A 14,304-nucleotide genomic window follows, 5' to 3' on the forward strand; every position below is an offset into this window, starting at 1 on the left:
AGTCAGTCCTCCATAGCAGGCCAGCTACTCCGTAAACAACCCAGAACCACCCTAGCCTGGTGCCCGCTCCAAGGGCCCAAAGATCCAGAGTCCCAGAGTCGCCCAGACCCAAAGATCCTATCCCTGGGCACTTAGCGGGCTCCAAAATCAAGCATCACCAGTTGGCGTCATCTCAACACCAGCCAAGTATTATTTAGCTTATTAGCCACGGTTTGGCGGCGCTTACTGGTTACCCATTGGCGGTGACTATTGGGGCCACTCGGCAGCACGAGAGTGGCACATGTCTGAATACTCTCTTTCAAAAATAGATTCCCTCAACTCCGTAGTACCTACTAAGTCCTCATACCGTGGGGTTTAACCACCTACCGGCGAGCCCCTTGATCTGGGAGTGCTAGTCCGCCGAATCTCTCTACATGACCCCAAAAGGAGATACGAGCATCGTTGTCTTGACAGAGGTTACTGATAGAGATACTATTGCCAGGTGCGGTGACTGGAAAAAAGGATTAATCACTGGCTTACATATACACGTATTGATCTCAAAAACTCGTTCGTGTGCTTCGCTAGTAAATCAACCCAAGCTTTTTTGAATACCGATACGCTATTTCGTGATGAACAACTACTTGCACCCTCCATTTTGGAATAACAATCATGTTCGCCCCGCCCGACTTCGTGATTTGGCACGTCCTGCAACGCCATCAAGCATAAACATCTATCCTAGACTCATTTGTCGCCGATGTAGGTCTCGCTCAATCCATCTACGACTCGATGGAGACTGCGGGGGTGTCGGCGATTGTGGTGATGAAGGACCATCGACAGACTTTTTCGATCTTGTTGGTGTGTTGAAAAACTCCCCAGCGGCTAGTCAATCAACAAGACCCAGGTCCTCTTCTGCGGGCACGACGCGGATGGTGTTGGTATGGCCCTGGCCGCCTCTCCATCCTTGAACACACACAACGCTGTCGCCTTGGCCGAGGACGCCGAGCTTGATGGCCTTAGCAATACCCCATTTGAGACGCCTGTCGACATCCTGTTGCCAGTCCACACCACGGAAGTCGGGCTTTGGCTCAGGGAACAAGAAAGGGTAGACTCCTCGATAAAGGTGGGCGTATCGGGATGCAGTGGCGTTCCGTGTTACCATGATAATGGGGCACACTGGACGGTATTTGGACAAGAGTCGGGCAGATTGTCCGCTGCATCGGTCAGTATATGAGGCACAACGCGGCAACGATGGTTTGCTTACCTGGTGGTGAGAACAAGGATTGCACCAGCATTCAATTCCATACTGGCACCAACAGCAGAAATTGCAATTGACTCGGCAGTATCAATAGGGCGAGGGCAGGTAGTCCTCAACTCATCGAATACATTGGCATAGGGGATGGCAACCTCTGCCAACAAACAGGTCTCATGCATCATTGTGACGGCCTCTTTGGGATAGTTGCCTTTGGCAGTCTCACCAGACAACATCACACAGTCAGCACCGTCAAGAACAGCGTTGGCAACATCCGAAACCTCAGCACGAGTCGGTCTAGGGTTGTTCGTCATGGACTCCAACATTTGGGTCGCACAAATGACGGGCTTGCCCTTCATGTTGCACTTGGCAATCATCATCTTCTGTGCGATGAAGACTTTTGCAGCAGGAATCTCGATGCCCAAGTCGCCACGGGCAACCATGACACCGTCGGTCTCCTCGAGGATTTCGTCGAAGTTGTTCATGCCTTGCTGGTTCTCGATCTTGGCAATGATCTGGATCTCCTTGCCTGCATCGCCAAGAACTCTGCGGATATGCTTGATATCCTCACCTCTACGGATGAAGGAAGCAAAGATCATGTCGACCTTGTTCTTGACACCAAATTGGAGGTCCGCAATATCCTTTTCAGACAGAGCGGGCAGATCAACGTCGGTGCCGGGCAGATTGACACCTTTGCGGGAGGAGATCTGTCCGTCATTGAGTGCACGCACACGGATGGTCTTGTCGTCAACAATCTTGAGAACTTCAAATGACTGGATGCCATCATCCACATAGATCAATTTGCCAGTGTCAATAACCTTGGTGATGTTCTTGTAGTCAACGAAGCTAATCTCTTATCAGCCGGAATTCGTTGATTGATTCTCAATACTCACAGATTCTTGTCGTCGCTGGCAGTAGCATATTTGTCTTCAGTAGTGATGTTCAGCTCGAGCCCAGCCTTGATCGGGATATCCTTGTCCCCAGGGGTGTTTCCGGTTCGGATCTCTGGTCCTTTCTATTGTACATTGTGAGCCAAACGCCGATCCTTGATACATTGTACGGAACAACTGACCGTATCGAGGGCGATGGCAACAGGGCGACCATCGTAGTCCTTGGCAGATTGTCGTGCGTTGTCAATGACGGATTGGTGATACTGAGCAAGGTCAGTCTATCGGTTATGGCTGGAGAGAAAGGTACAAACCTCATATGAACCGTGAGAGAAGTTCATCCGGACCACATTAAGACCAGCTGCAATAAACTCAGTACAACGGATGATCCGCGAGTGAACGGTGACGTACCCTTTCTCAACATGGTAATCTTCTCAGCAGAGTTGGTCTTGGGACCTAGAGACAACTTGTCAACCCAACGTGTTCCATTGTCTCCCCAGCGTCTTGCTACGAACCAATAGTGCAGATGATGCTTGTTCTGCGGTGGTTCTTCTTGGGCTGGTAGTTGATATTGAGGTTGCAACCCCATTCCAACTTGGTGCGGTTGGCGAGATGGTCCAAAGCGTCACCCATTTTGCCTGGATGTGTTTCTTGTTCTGCTAGATTGTAGTTCTGGTTGAGTAGGTGAAGGAAGTGGTAGGGTGCGGAGATATTTCAACGAGGCGGTGATGGTGTCCGCGGCCAGCCTAATAATAAATCCTGGTAAGCAATTGTAACCGACGGGCAAAAACAAAGAGCCCTCTGGACGGGAAAACTTCTCACCACTTTTATGTGTCTGGGAGAAGTAATGCTGAGGTTGACAAGAAAGTGGACGGCGGTCTCTGCTATCACCAGGCTGGGAAAAAGCAATGTTGAGGATGTACTAGAATAAAAATGTCGAGTTGGATGGAGTACCAACGTCACGCTTATCTTGTTTTTAGGCTCAAAAAGAGACTCACAAGCAGCTTTCACGCCGGGCCTAGAGACCCTAAGTAGAAAAGGCAGCGAATGACATGCACGTCGGTCAGCGAAGCCGCGATGAGAAACGATGGGGAGTGGATTAAGCACGAGTAAATTGGACAATGCAACGAGTCCGGACGGAGAATCTCAACCAACAGCAACAGCATATGCTACCTCACAGGTACCCAGCATGCCGTCCTGGTGGGGGGTTTGCTTCAAAGGAGCTGTCACAGCATTTGATCATTGCTTCACCAGGTGCACTATCGCCTTGCCCCGCACCGCAGGGTCTTTTTTTATGCGGTGTGAAGGCTCGTGTGGCTCCGTACAAACAATACAACGAGCACTTGCGATAAGATAAGCATCGAGTCCTTCACATCAAGGCCCTTCGGCGCGCATCAACATTGAGCCGACAAGGCGCCGCTCCAGGCTTCCCTTTCGTTCCCCGGGAAGCGCCGTCCACACTTCGCCAAAGAGCACATGCGACCAGGCGAGACAGAACCCTTCTTCTCTCGCATATACCTGCGTATAATAAAACACTCCTACCACGCTGATCAATACTGTCATACTATTCGTAATATTAGCCATGGTTGTAAGTTTCCACGGCGCCATTGGTACGACCTCTCGGTGACCGAAATCAACGCTACAGCTAGGTCGCCTGACTCACTACGCCTTCGACGCTGTCCTCATCTCCGCCTTCCTCGCCGGAGTGAAGAGAAGCACTGGTCTCACGTACGTCTTCGTGTCGTTCATTCCACACATACACACACTCGAAGTGTTCGGTCATCATGTCCCAGACTAACTAACCCTCAGACCAACCAGTGTCAAGGCCTCCTCTATCGGCGAGAACAAAGAGATACAAACTTGGGTCGACCGATACCTGGGCGTTGGCGAATGGGTCATGGATCAGTCCGTGGCCATTATGGGAAGCAGCGGCTTCTTTGAGAGAAGGAGATAAGAGCATTGTACTACAGTGATGGTCTGTGGATGTACATATTTGATGCATCACGAGGAGTTAGGACGGACACGGCTGGATTCGCGACTGGAGTTTTTCTAAAAGACTGCGCCCTTGAATCTCTCCTCTGGATACCTCTTTGACCAAGGAAGTTAAGCGAAAGGGAATACTACAAGGCTTTGGATTATCCAGTTTTTGTGTCACTCCGAAACCCTGACTGAATCTTTTTGCATCGTGAATAGAGGCCCTTTGTCTTATGGTCGGATCAGCTCCCATACAGCGGATCGTGTGAGCTATACTAGCTCTTGTTGACCATCGCTGTATCTTCGGTCTGATCATGTCTAATAGGTCTAAATGTGTCGTCCATCAGTTGGTCGATATCGACCCTTTCATAAAACGAAATGTGGCCAAATGGCTCCCAATATTGAGCCAGCCTGTTGAAATTGATCATGATCAGTTGCGAGGGGATGAATTCATCTGTTGAGGGTCAGCAGCAGTAGAGGACTATCAGATAAGCAAGAGGGCAATTTCACCGTTTACAAATCCGCGCGCAGCGACATGCCCACGACTTCTCACGACCCTCGCCCCCGAGAACGGCCGCTCGTTAGCGATTCTGATCAGTCCCGCTGGACCGATGTCATCAGCGATGAAAGTATGTTCACCACGAGGTATATTCGGATCACCAGTCAACTTCACTGCCTCAATAGCACCGTGATGGATGCCGTCGTCTTTGTACTCATTGCGGCTCGATGTGGCTTCGGTTTGGCCTAGATCCTCCCAACCCTCGTCGCTAGAGCCTTCTTCACTGTCTTGTTGCGTTGTTTGTGAAATCAGAGATGTGTGCGATTGCTGTGGTGGGTCGGGAGCCTTTTCGGTCTGCATGACCAACAGGAATTCGCAGCCATGTCCAGCGTAATCGCCCACAAAGATACCCTGGTATGGCTTCTCCGGCGTGGGAGTATACAGCGCGGGATCCAACGTCGTCCATGTACTCACTTGCTCTCCTACCCTGACTCCATATTGCGACATTCCAATACTGAATTGTGACCAGTGGCGCAACCTGAAAGTGGTCTGCGAAATCTCATCAGACGTTTGGGGCTTGTGCCCGGAGCCCTTGAAATTGTCAACACTGGCAGCGCGTACTCGGGGCATATTTGGAATCGTGCGAGGTGGCCAGAGAATCATGCTTTTGTCTTGTAGTCGTTCTGGGATATTGCGGCAAAGAGAAAAAGAGGCCGACGTGTGTCGCCGTTGCGGACCGACCGTCATTCTGATCTCCGCCTTCAACCACCCTTGCCGTGCATTGATCGGGGCCACATCATGGGGGATCTTGATGACGGGGTCGTCCAGCCATAAATGCACCTTGGGCTTAAAATTATGAATGACCACGGATGGCTTATATGCCCATACCATTCCCACTGACGGTGTCCTGTCCGCTAACAAGCGATACCCTTCGATACACCCTCGTCTGGGGTCGTACCTCGCTATCATCACTTTACCAGTGTGGGGCTCATCTGATATCCATAACTTGTTTCGAGGCACAAACCAGTACGGATGATGAGTGATGAAGAGTTCGCGATATGACGGTGACGGGTATGGGTCGTGTGGAAAGTCCTTTGGTGGAATATGGGGCCGTAAAAGAGTTTCCCACAGTGAATCTTTACGCGCAACGGCACGTAATTGTTGACAGGTCCGGCTGAGGGAAACTAAAGATTGGTAGGGCAGGCAACAACATATTATGTGTAGTATCTCTGACGGAAGTTGTAGCAGAGGCGCTTCCTGTTCGATTTGCATAATAGCGTGCTCTGTAGAAGATGATGATGATGCATGTTCAATGTCAGGTTTCTCGCTATGGCGTCTGAATATACCCATGGCCCTTTGCGATCCCAGTGTGTCTAGGCGCCTTAGGTCTTGATGAATGTTACTGCAGCCACATCGCTCTACCACGGGATCTTCGCCGAGAATCTGTTTCGGCTCTATTGATGGCTGGGCAATCTCATTGAGCACCTCGGGGTTGGACTATGCCACTGGAAAATGCCAACCAGAAGATCGATAAGAACGGCTGTGTTCAAGTTCCGATCTGGAATGACGCAAAGATATCGGAGCAAGGCGCAACGCCGTACAGGAAGTGAGGTTGACAGGGATAGATAAAAGTTGATGTTAGAGTGTTGCTGTAGGCTGGTGAAAGTTGATGGGCTAAAAGGCGTCATGCAAAGGGCTCTATCATACCGATACCCACCTTTCATCTAGCGATTGCCCGCGCTGGGCGAAGAAATGTTGGTATCTATATGGAGAGTGCATCGGTTGATGACAGTGACGAGATGTTGTGCAAGCAAATGAGTGATCTGGAGCCTTTCGTCCCGAAGTCAATGTGGATTACTCACACGGAATTACTCGACATATGTGGAAGGTGAAGATGGAAAAGCCGTGTTGGGTTTCCAGGCTAAAGCAGGCCGAAAGCCCCAGAATCTGCACCGAGTCACTTGCACTGATAGACGCACTAGGCGTCGCAAGCCACGGAAGAGAAAACGGCACCTCGCCGCACGCTATCACTGTTCAGGTAGGTGACAACACTTGGGCTCTTCGGGGTATTCGGGATGGTCATTAAGGATACTTAGAAGTTCGGGGGCTCTATGCTTGGAACAATGCGGCGAAAATACGGAGGTATCGAGTCCGACTGAGCTTGACTTTCATAGGTATTATCTATACTTACCTGGGACTCATTTCGGTCGATAGAATGAGCCCAGAAGCAATATTCAAAGGCCAGAAGATGACTCGTAATCAAGCGAATACAATATTCATTACATGAGGTATGCTTCTGCGTACCTCCTAGAGAAGATGACTGCTATAAGCAGTGCCTTTTCTACAATGTCTGGCTGGCTGACTTTCTTCCGTCACTTCTGCGACCGTCCCTCCAAAAAACACTTCCCGGAACATACGAAGGCTGAGCGTGGACAAGCTTCGTTGTACTGTAGGGTCATAGCCATGTTTGAATATAACTTGGCTCCCGTAGGGAAATAGCGTGTGCTGCGATCAGCACCACCAAAGGCATGCAAGGCAGTTCTCGCAGCGCGCCATCCATTTTTGCGCACGGCTTTCGAGCGAGGTCAGAGCTCATCTTGTCTCAACAACAACATCATTGTGTTGCTGGACCTCTATTTCGAAAACCAATACAAGTCGGTTCGCACCGCCGACCCCAGTATCAGCTGAATTGTGTCGGATATATCTCAAAGGGGTCTGGGGCGTGGAGTAAGTTGACTCTGCAGGATAATGCGGCTTGTAACCAAAGGCTGAACGAGGGCATAATGTCCTTTTGTATCAACTTGACGTCTTTTTGTCTGCTTGTAGTGCATCGTTCTTCTTCTTCTCCTCTTGCCAGATGTCTCTTTCCAGTTGGTCTATACTCCAAGACTTGATAGAAGGGTCTTTTGGAGGGTCCGGGATCAAGAACTTTCCAATAGCCTCGCCGAAGGTCCTTGATAGCCACGCTTGTCGCGCTTTCCGGTCCTCATTCATAGTCACGGTATAACTGAAAAGATCTTCGGCATAGAGATCCGTCAGCTTTGCTTCTTGCAGAGCCGCCCGAGCCACCAACTCTCGTTCATGTGGCGGGTAGTCACTTAGTGGCTTTTTGAGCTTCTCCTCCATTGGCTTTGGGAGGGCCATCTGCTCTAGTGTTGGAGCTGGCCTTTTCGGATTGAATAATGACGACAAAGGTGGAATTGGCCTGTTATTGCGCTTTGCATCATCCACTTCAGCCTCGTAATCCATCATGCGATGGTATAGCTTGTCTGCGTGCATTTGAATCTTCTCTTCGTCCTCATCCGAACTAGTCGCGCTGGTCATATAACCAAGTGCTTGCAGAAACTTGGCCTGAAGCGCGTAGCAACGGTTGAAGGCCTTTGTCTCCTGGTGACACATGGTTATCCTCCCCTTGAGCCTTTTGGACAGGTCGCCCGTCTTGAAGCATTCCTGTTGCATCTCTTCCTCGAAGGCACAATTCTCCAACGCCGCTTTATGGATTGTTTGTCTCCTATCTTTCCTTGCCGCGAGGACTCGTTCGACTGGCGTGCTCGTTGCTACCGCCATCTCGTTTTGAGGAACGTATGTCTTCCATATGTCTTTGTAGCGGCCATCTTGGAACAGTGATTCTGCCGGAAGGGCCCTCTCTTCAAAGGACTTGTTTGTGTCTGGAAGGGTCTGTTCCACGGGCTTCGTAGCTGGCGCCTCAGGAGCTTTTAGGACTTCGGCAGGGGCATATGGCCTCGGCTGCTGCTCGTCGAGGAATTGCTTCAGGTCTTTGTCCAGCGATTTCGCGGGATCATCTTGGCTGTTGGATCGACCCCAGAACCAACCCATCTCACCATTAGTCGTCGGTCGACTCTATATTAGCAATATGGTTCGGATTTGGTCATGCTGCCCAAGATGGACTTTTAATCAATCGCGCGCGCTGCTTGAGACTTTCTTCTGCAGATTAGCTGCACCCACGGACGGAGTACGGACGTTTCTCCGCAGCTGGACGCCAAGATGAGTCAAAGCGCCGTGAAATGAGTCCCTATTTTGGTACCAGGATGATGCCGCCCTGTAAACGCCCCGGGGCGAGTCCCCATTGCGAGTCTGCCTAAGGTCCCCTAAGCCAAGTACCTATTGTATTGCAGACCCGAGCTTGGGCCTAAAGCAGTACCTGTAAATACAGTAACGGCCCGACTACGGTCGCCCGTCGCGTCTCCGGATGCATTCCGCAAAATCACGCGTCTACCTTAACACCACAACCACTATCACGCCCACCCAGTACTCCGTAACTATACAAAACACCAAACAACAGGAAACGCCATCACTACGTCGCAGAATTATGGTGTTTTTGCGTAAAAATGAGTTCCACCACAAGGCAGGATCGCGCGCTCATGCGCCAGCGCGGCGCCGGGTTAGTTTTCCCGGCTTAACAGCACACTGTTCTATTGCTGACCGAGGGCAGGGCTCGGAATGTCGCAAAGGCTGAATTTGGCCTTGATTTTGGGTTTAGTAATAACAGACAGGAGCGACAACAGATGCGACAAAGAGGGGCTGCGTACGTACTCTGCTAGCATGTGTCCAGAGGAGATACTGACGACGCCTAGGTCTCGGAAAATCGACAATGTAGACTTTGGAATCTCCTTTCCTAGTTCAGCTCGTTCGCGCCGGTCAACCACAAAGACTCCTCAGTCGAGACGATCCTCCTCGAGACAGCCCTCAGTCACTCCTGCAGAGAATTCAAGGAGGAGCCGTGAACCGTCAACAGCACCGGCTTCTACACAAACGCCCAGTGAGACTCAAAGGCAGCGCGGCGTTGTAAGCGCAAGCAGTGAATACTCGAGCAAACGGAGGCGAATATCACAAGCCACAGAAACGCCAGCTCAATCAACAAGAACCCCTGATGTTAGATCTACACGCTCTTCTACGCGGAGACAAGCTCGCAATAGTATATTTCCGATTGCCGAAGACAGGGAGGCGCATGAGCCTCCAGAGACTGTGCGCCGTGAAGTGGTCACCCCGAGACTACGAGTGGAATCTCCATTGTTTGTTCCGCAAGATGATGCTGAAAAAGAGAACGATGCACCGGACAACTCAGTGCCTGCAAAGATCAGTGATTCAAATGCTTCGAGAAGGACATCCCGCAGAAGGACGAGATCGTCCATATTACTGGAAGAGAAGGGAACCCCCTCGGCCGGTGTGTTTGAGGAGACTGGCAGAGACAGCTCTCTGCTCGAAGCTGGCCCCAGAACTGAGCACACAAAGGGAGTAGATACAGAACAGCTCGGCGTGTCGAGATCTCCAATAGGTTCTGCGACAGGCCTAAGTCACAGCTCTGGGCCAGCAGCAGATGAAGAAGACAACGTTAGCCATCAGCAGCTGGCAGGCTCTGATATCGAGCTTGATGATGCCGATGTTTCGAATGCCGACCATGACATACCACCATCTCAAGATACGGCAGATGCAGCACAAAATACATCAAGGTACGACAACGCTCCAGCGAAGAAATCTCGACGGAAACGAAAATCTGTCAATCTGGTCCGCAAGAGGAGGTCTTCGACCACCAAACACAACCGCCTCAATCAGACGGAGCAAAGCTTGACACACGATACGTCACCACAAGCTAGAGTCTCGATACCACCATCGACGCCGGCACTATTTGCACAGCCTGACAAGAATGGTAGCACAGCCCGTCGCGAGGCACCAACACCAGTAGATGAAAGTCCAGCTTCTCCTCGCCGTAATCTTGCACACCAAGAAGCCGCTGAAGAGGAAGAGGACAATACATACGCACCAGAAAGTTCAGTCGAGCCCGAAACACCAGCGCCCCCCAAGCGTGGTCCCAGAAAGGAGAAGAGGCAGAGTGGTCGTACTCAGGAGCGACATCAACCACGGCAACAACAACAAAAGAAGACCAAAGCTACCTTCCCCATACTAACGCATAGATTGACCAATACTTCAAAACTACCTACTATCGCGGAGGAGGAGGAAGGTGGTGAGGAGGAAGAGACAGACGACGAATCCGGCCAAAAGGAGGGCGCCGTTGGAAGCGCATTGACGATGGGTCCCGATCGAAGCCAAGTCAATGCCGTCGACGTCTTGGCTCAGATATGTCGTGAAACGGTTGAAAACATGATCGAACGCCTCACATCCAACCTTAATAACAGCAACGATGACCGCAACCGTCGACGCACCACATCAAAGACCAAACGAAGCGCCCTGGAAGCGTTCGGCCGTGACCTGGACGACGAACTGTTCGACATGTCCGAAGCGCTCGAGAACAGGATCTCGTTGGAGGCGCGGGTGAGGAAGAGTAAGCGAACCAAGGCCTCGTTGCAGGCCGAATGGCTCGAGATCCGCAAGCAGAGAGAAAGGATCGCGTTGAGGTGTGACGCCGTCAGGAAAAGGAATTGGGAGAGCGAAGCCGACGCCCGACGAAAATGGCGCCTCAGTGAGGCCGCCAGGAGAGCGGAGCTCGAATTGAGCCGGGAAAGCCCCCACGGGTCAGATGACGGACGTACTGCTGGCACGGAATTCATGCTGCGCAGCGTCGTGAATCAAATCAGTTCCGCTTCCGATCGCGGTGGGACATTGGAACGGGTTCGTCGTTTCAATTCACAATTGGAGACTTTGGCTTCATTTTTGGAAAGGGGTGCTTGACGATGATGACGACGACGATGATGATGATGATGAAGTTTTGTGTGTATGTGTGTCTTTTTTTCTCTTGGGTTGGATATAAACCAACGACCGCCGAGGCTCATCTGTACAACAGAAGCTCCCTAGGACCAGAGACTCGAGACTCTACGAGTATCGGGGGTAAGGAAGGACGCGGGCCCCCTTTGTTTTGTCGGAAAAGAGAGTCTTCTCTCTCGGTCGAAAGCGTGTTTGTGGGAAGTCGAAGTACTCCTACAAATCTGGACGGGTTGGGCAAGTGGACACGTTGGATACCTTACTCCATATGCGCCGTGCTGAGCTGTGCCGTGCTGTGCTGCACTCGAGACGAAATCACGAACTTGACCGTGTCAATTTGGTTCTCAGGATTGGCGAATTTTGGTTTTCCTTTTTTTTATTTTCTAGTCATCGACCGTGTTGTGTCGATCGGTTTTTTGGTTGTAACAAAGCAATATCGGCCTGCGAATCGAGGTTTGACTCCGAGTACTTTGGGTACCTTTGGAACAATGGTGATTTAATCCCCCCTGGCACTGGCATATACGCACATACATGTACCTCTGAGAGTGTCAATGAATCAATGCCCTCGCTTAACATGACCAGCTGGGATTGTCGATGTTTCTTTATGCGAAGAGTCCTACACAGAGGAGAATCAAGGTCATACTGATTTACCGTACGAAGGAAACAAAATAGCCAAAAAAAAGATACTGTGTTCCAAGTTTCGAGCACAACATCACAGGGGAATAGTACTTGGGGTGATCGATCTCCATTGAATCCTCGTGCAGCTGTGGGTATACATGCTACACTGAACCCCCAGCTCATCCCCAGAGAACAGAAATGGGACATGTTATCCAGAAAGGCCTCCGTACAGCGGCTGTACCACAGTTCCCGATTGACAGCGCAAAGTATTGGCTCTTCGTTTTGTTCCCTTGTCTGCGTAGATCATAGAGTATACATAAAGTCAGGCCTCATGTCTCCGAGTTTCTCAATCTCAGCCTCGGTCTTGCCTTCGATCCAGTGGTCACGCTTTCCTGCACGACGTTTGGCGTTCTCCCTACGAAGTAAGATGTGTTGGAGGATGCTTCCTCCGAAGAGGAATACCGCTTCGTATCCGAGAACCACTCCATGGCCGGGCTTGAAACGTGGCTTATCCTCGGCTCGGTAGATGTTGGAAGAGACGATACCTGGTAGTCCGAACGTGTTAGTTGTGGTCACTGGGAACTCGAACCAACACAATAACGGCATAACTAACCATTCAGGTTTCCCCATCCAATCACGAAACCAAGAGTGATGCCACGTTTGTACACTCCTTCGACATTGTTTGCCGTCCAAGTGATCGTGTTTGCTATGCAGGGATAGATGCCCATGGCGCCCAGGAAAGTGCCTGCGTATTGAACATGTGGCTGCCCGGAGCCGAGGAGCATCGCAAATCCAATGATACCGAATACAGCGATCCCGATATTACAATAACCTGCGTGCGTCAGCTGGGAAGAAAAGTTGTTCGCAACAGCAAAATCCTAGCGGCTCAACTCACCTCGTTTCCCTGTCCTGTCGGCCACAAAACCGATGAAAATCGTCGCCGCCGCTGCGACAGCATAGGGCGGAACACTCAAAAGTTGAGCATGGACGTTTTTATAGCCCATTTGTGAGATAATTGTAGGGAGGAAAAGGCTAAAGGAATAGAGAGAACCATCGCACCCCATGTATACTATCATTCCGGTCCATGTCTTCCAGTCTTTTAAAGAAGCCCACAAGTAATCGAGCTTAAACTCCTCATGCTCGGCACTGGACTGTTTATCAAGCTTCAATCGACGGATAACCCGGCGGCGGTCGTCCTCGGAAAGGAATTTAGCGTCATCAGGGAAATCATGGACCTTTGATAGTATTAGATCACAAGAGATCTTTTGTTGTCCTTACCCAGACGTTGAAGTGGGATGACTTACCATATAGAAGCTGAGCAGTGAAATGATGACAGTGAAGAGACCTTCAAGGATGAAGATCCATGCCCAACCTGGCTTGCCACCCACTCCATCCATATTAACGATAGCCGCAGCTAACAAACCACCAAATGAGCCGGCGAGAGCTGCAGCACTGAAGAATATCGCGGCTCGAATACCAAACTCAAACCGCCTATACCAGCAGCTCAGGTAATAGTTGACACCTGTTACTTTTCAGAAAGTGTACCGAAGGACAGGACCAATAGGTATATATATATAGTTACCAGGAAATAGACCAGCCTCCGTCAGACCAAGGAACCAACGGGCGGCCATGAGGCCGGAGAAGTTGTGTACCAGACCCATACAGGTCATACAAATACCCCATAGCAACATGATGATCGGGAGGAAGATCGAAGGCTTGAAACGCTTCAACATAATCTGAGTCAATGGCTCAAAGACGGAATAAGATATGAAGAAGATTGTCAAGGTGTCGTTGTATTCGTTGTTGGTCATGTTCAGGTCTTCTTGCAGGCCATCGATCTTCGCATTACCAATGTTCGTTCTGTCAAGGAATGAAATGAGGTACAGGAGTGTAAGCCAGGGGAGGAGTTGTAGATCTAATTTCCACAACAACTTGCGGTCCTGAATAGAGAGCGTTGAGATTAGTGATGTTGGGTTACCAGACAAGAGGGATATTCAAGTCAAGCCATACAATCTTCTTTCGCTCTTCCTCACTCAACCCCTCGTCGGGATCTGGGATGTCGACGACCGCAATCGGAGCACCATTCTCAAAGAGCTTCTCGTCTGTTGAGGGAGATCGGTCCGAAGGATGATCTGCCTCGTCGACAGTAGACTTCTTACCCTCTGGGGCTGCCATCGTTCCAACTGATCGGTGTTCTCAGTAGTGTAGAGGGGTTAGAGCAGTTTTTCCACTTTGACAATGAGCCTCTGAAAGCACGAAATATACTTCAGGTCTGCGGCACTGCTATTACAAAGCTCCCTTACACAGGTGAAGAGTGCGAAGGGTTCCGCAACTCCTTTCTCAAGTAGGGCACAACGTGGTTGATCGACAATCAAATCAAAAAGTTGGGCACATCAGCTCTTTTCATACGCGACAGATAG

General features: G+C 50.5%; 6 protein-coding genes across 10 annotated transcripts; 2 read left to right on the forward strand and 4 right to left on the reverse strand.

Moving 5' to 3' along the window:
• Positions 1-476: 476 nt before the first annotated feature.
• PV06_05951 (pyruvate kinase) lies at positions 477-3,095 on the reverse strand. 4 transcript variants are annotated; one of them, XM_016407007.1, is made up of 8 exons: positions 2,938-3,095; positions 2,631-2,861; positions 2,527-2,571; positions 2,430-2,476; positions 2,301-2,381; positions 2,122-2,243; positions 1,241-2,074; positions 477-1,190 (listed from the first exon to the last, which is right to left on the reverse strand). In XM_016407007.1, the coding sequence occupies exons 2-8, from the start codon at positions 2,746-2,748 to the stop codon at positions 863-865; spliced, it is 1,575 nt and encodes a 524-aa protein (XP_016262611.1). In that variant the 5' UTR covers positions 2,749-2,861; positions 2,938-3,095; the 3' UTR covers positions 477-862. The 4 variants fall into 4 exon arrangements, with proteins under 4 accessions (XP_016262611.1, XP_016262609.1, XP_016262610.1 ...); XM_016407005.1 differs by having other exon boundaries at positions 2,527-2,861; XM_016407006.1 differs by having other exon boundaries at positions 2,631-3,095.
• A 602-nt stretch (positions 3,096-3,697) lies between these two features.
• On the forward strand, positions 3,698-4,069 carry PV06_05952 (uncharacterized protein; the record flags this gene model as incomplete). The annotated part of the gene is made up of 3 exons (XM_016407008.1): positions 3,698-3,703; positions 3,761-3,843; positions 3,925-4,069. The coding sequence occupies 3 exons, from the start codon at positions 3,698-3,700 to the stop codon at positions 4,067-4,069; spliced, it is 234 nt and encodes a 77-aa protein (XP_016262612.1).
• Positions 4,070-4,186: 117 nt separating this feature from the next.
• On the reverse strand, positions 4,187-6,422 carry PV06_05953 (uncharacterized protein). Its single transcript, XM_016407009.1, has 2 exons — positions 4,600-6,422; positions 4,187-4,543 (listed from the first exon to the last, which is right to left on the reverse strand). Exons 1-2 carry the CDS (start codon positions 5,936-5,938, stop codon positions 4,365-4,367), a joined length of 1,518 nt encoding a protein of 505 aa, XP_016262613.1. The 5' UTR covers positions 5,939-6,422; the 3' UTR covers positions 4,187-4,364.
• Positions 6,423-6,942: 520 nt separating this feature from the next.
• PV06_05954 (uncharacterized protein) lies at positions 6,943-8,502 on the reverse strand. The gene has a single exon (XM_016407010.1). It carries the CDS (start codon positions 8,423-8,425, stop codon positions 7,385-7,387), a length of 1,041 nt encoding a protein of 346 aa, XP_016262614.1. The 5' UTR covers positions 8,426-8,502; the 3' UTR covers positions 6,943-7,384.
• Positions 8,503-8,854: 352 nt separating this feature from the next.
• PV06_05955 lies at positions 8,855-11,999 on the forward strand. Of its 2 annotated transcripts, XM_016407011.1 has the most exons (3): positions 8,855-8,990; positions 9,042-9,134; positions 9,184-11,999. In XM_016407011.1, exons 1-3 carry the CDS (start codon positions 8,938-8,940, stop codon positions 11,234-11,236), a joined length of 2,199 nt encoding a protein of 732 aa, XP_016262615.1. In that variant the 5' UTR covers positions 8,855-8,937; the 3' UTR covers positions 11,237-11,999. The 2 variants fall into 2 exon arrangements, with proteins under 2 accessions (XP_016262615.1, XP_016262616.1); XM_016407012.1 differs by lacking the exon at positions 8,855-8,990 and having other exon boundaries at positions 8,992-9,134.
• A 105-nt stretch (positions 12,000-12,104) lies between these two features.
• Positions 12,105-14,154, reverse strand: PV06_05956 (uncharacterized protein). The gene is made up of 6 exons (XM_016407013.1): positions 13,895-14,154; positions 13,467-13,824; positions 13,189-13,406; positions 12,780-13,119; positions 12,498-12,716; positions 12,105-12,429 (listed from the first exon to the last, which is right to left on the reverse strand). Exons 1-6 carry the CDS (start codon positions 14,057-14,059, stop codon positions 12,188-12,190), a joined length of 1,542 nt encoding a protein of 513 aa, XP_016262617.1. The 5' UTR covers positions 14,060-14,154; the 3' UTR covers positions 12,105-12,187.
• Between the last annotated feature and the right edge of the window lie 150 nt (positions 14,155-14,304).

This window comes from Exophiala oligosperma (assembly GCF_000835515.1).
Source record: "Exophiala oligosperma strain CBS 72588 unplaced genomic scaffold supercont1.5, whole genome shotgun sequence".
Lineage (NCBI taxonomy): Eukaryota > Fungi > Ascomycota > Eurotiomycetes > Chaetothyriales > Herpotrichiellaceae > Exophiala > Exophiala oligosperma.

Excerpts from the sequence above, each read along its gene's own strand:
- PV06_05955 (XM_016407011.1), top strand. The coding sequence starts at position 8,938 with ATGAGTTCCACCACAAGGCAGGATCGCGCGCTCATGCGCCAGCGCGGC. Across the intron at positions 8,991-9,041 it reads ATGCGCCAGCGCGGCGCCGG|GGCTCGGAATGTCGCAAAGG; the intron begins GTTAGTTTTCCC and ends GACCGAGGGCAG. Across the intron at positions 9,135-9,183 it reads ATGCGACAAAGAGGGGCTGC|GTCTCGGAAAATCGACAATG; the intron begins GTACGTACTCTG and ends GACGACGCCTAG.
- PV06_05956 (XM_016407013.1), bottom strand. The coding sequence starts at position 14,059 with ATGGCAGCCCCAGAGGGTAAGAAGTCTACTGTCGACGAGGCAGATCAT. Across the intron at positions 13,407-13,466 it reads GGAGGCTGGTCTATTTCCTG|GTGTCAACTATTACCTGAGC; the intron begins GTAACTATATAT and ends GAAAAGTAACAG. Across the intron at positions 12,717-12,779 it reads CGACAGGACAGGGAAACGAG|GTTATTGTAATATCGGGATC; the intron begins GTGAGTTGAGCC and ends TGACGCACGCAG.
- PV06_05954 (XM_016407010.1), bottom strand. The coding sequence starts at position 8,425 with ATGGGTTGGTTCTGGGGTCGATCCAACAGCCAAGATGATCCCGCGAAA.
- PV06_05953 (XM_016407009.1), bottom strand. The coding sequence starts at position 5,938 with ATGGGTATATTCAGACGCCATAGCGAGAAACCTGACATTGAACATGCA. Across the intron at positions 4,544-4,599 it reads TGCGCGCGGATTTGTAAACG|ATGAATTCATCCCCTCGCAA; the intron begins GTGAAATTGCCC and ends GACCCTCAACAG.
- PV06_05951 (XM_016407005.1), bottom strand. The coding sequence starts at position 2,704 with ATGGGGTTGCAACCTCAATATCAACTACCAGCCCAAGAAGAACCACCG. Across the intron at positions 2,477-2,526 it reads GATTACCATGTTGAGAAAGG|CTGGTCTTAATGTGGTCCGG; the intron begins GTACGTCACCGT and ends AGTTTATTGCAG. Across the intron at positions 2,075-2,121 it reads GCCAGCGACGACAAGAATCT|CTTCGTTGACTACAAGAACA; the intron begins GTGAGTATTGAG and ends ATAAGAGATTAG.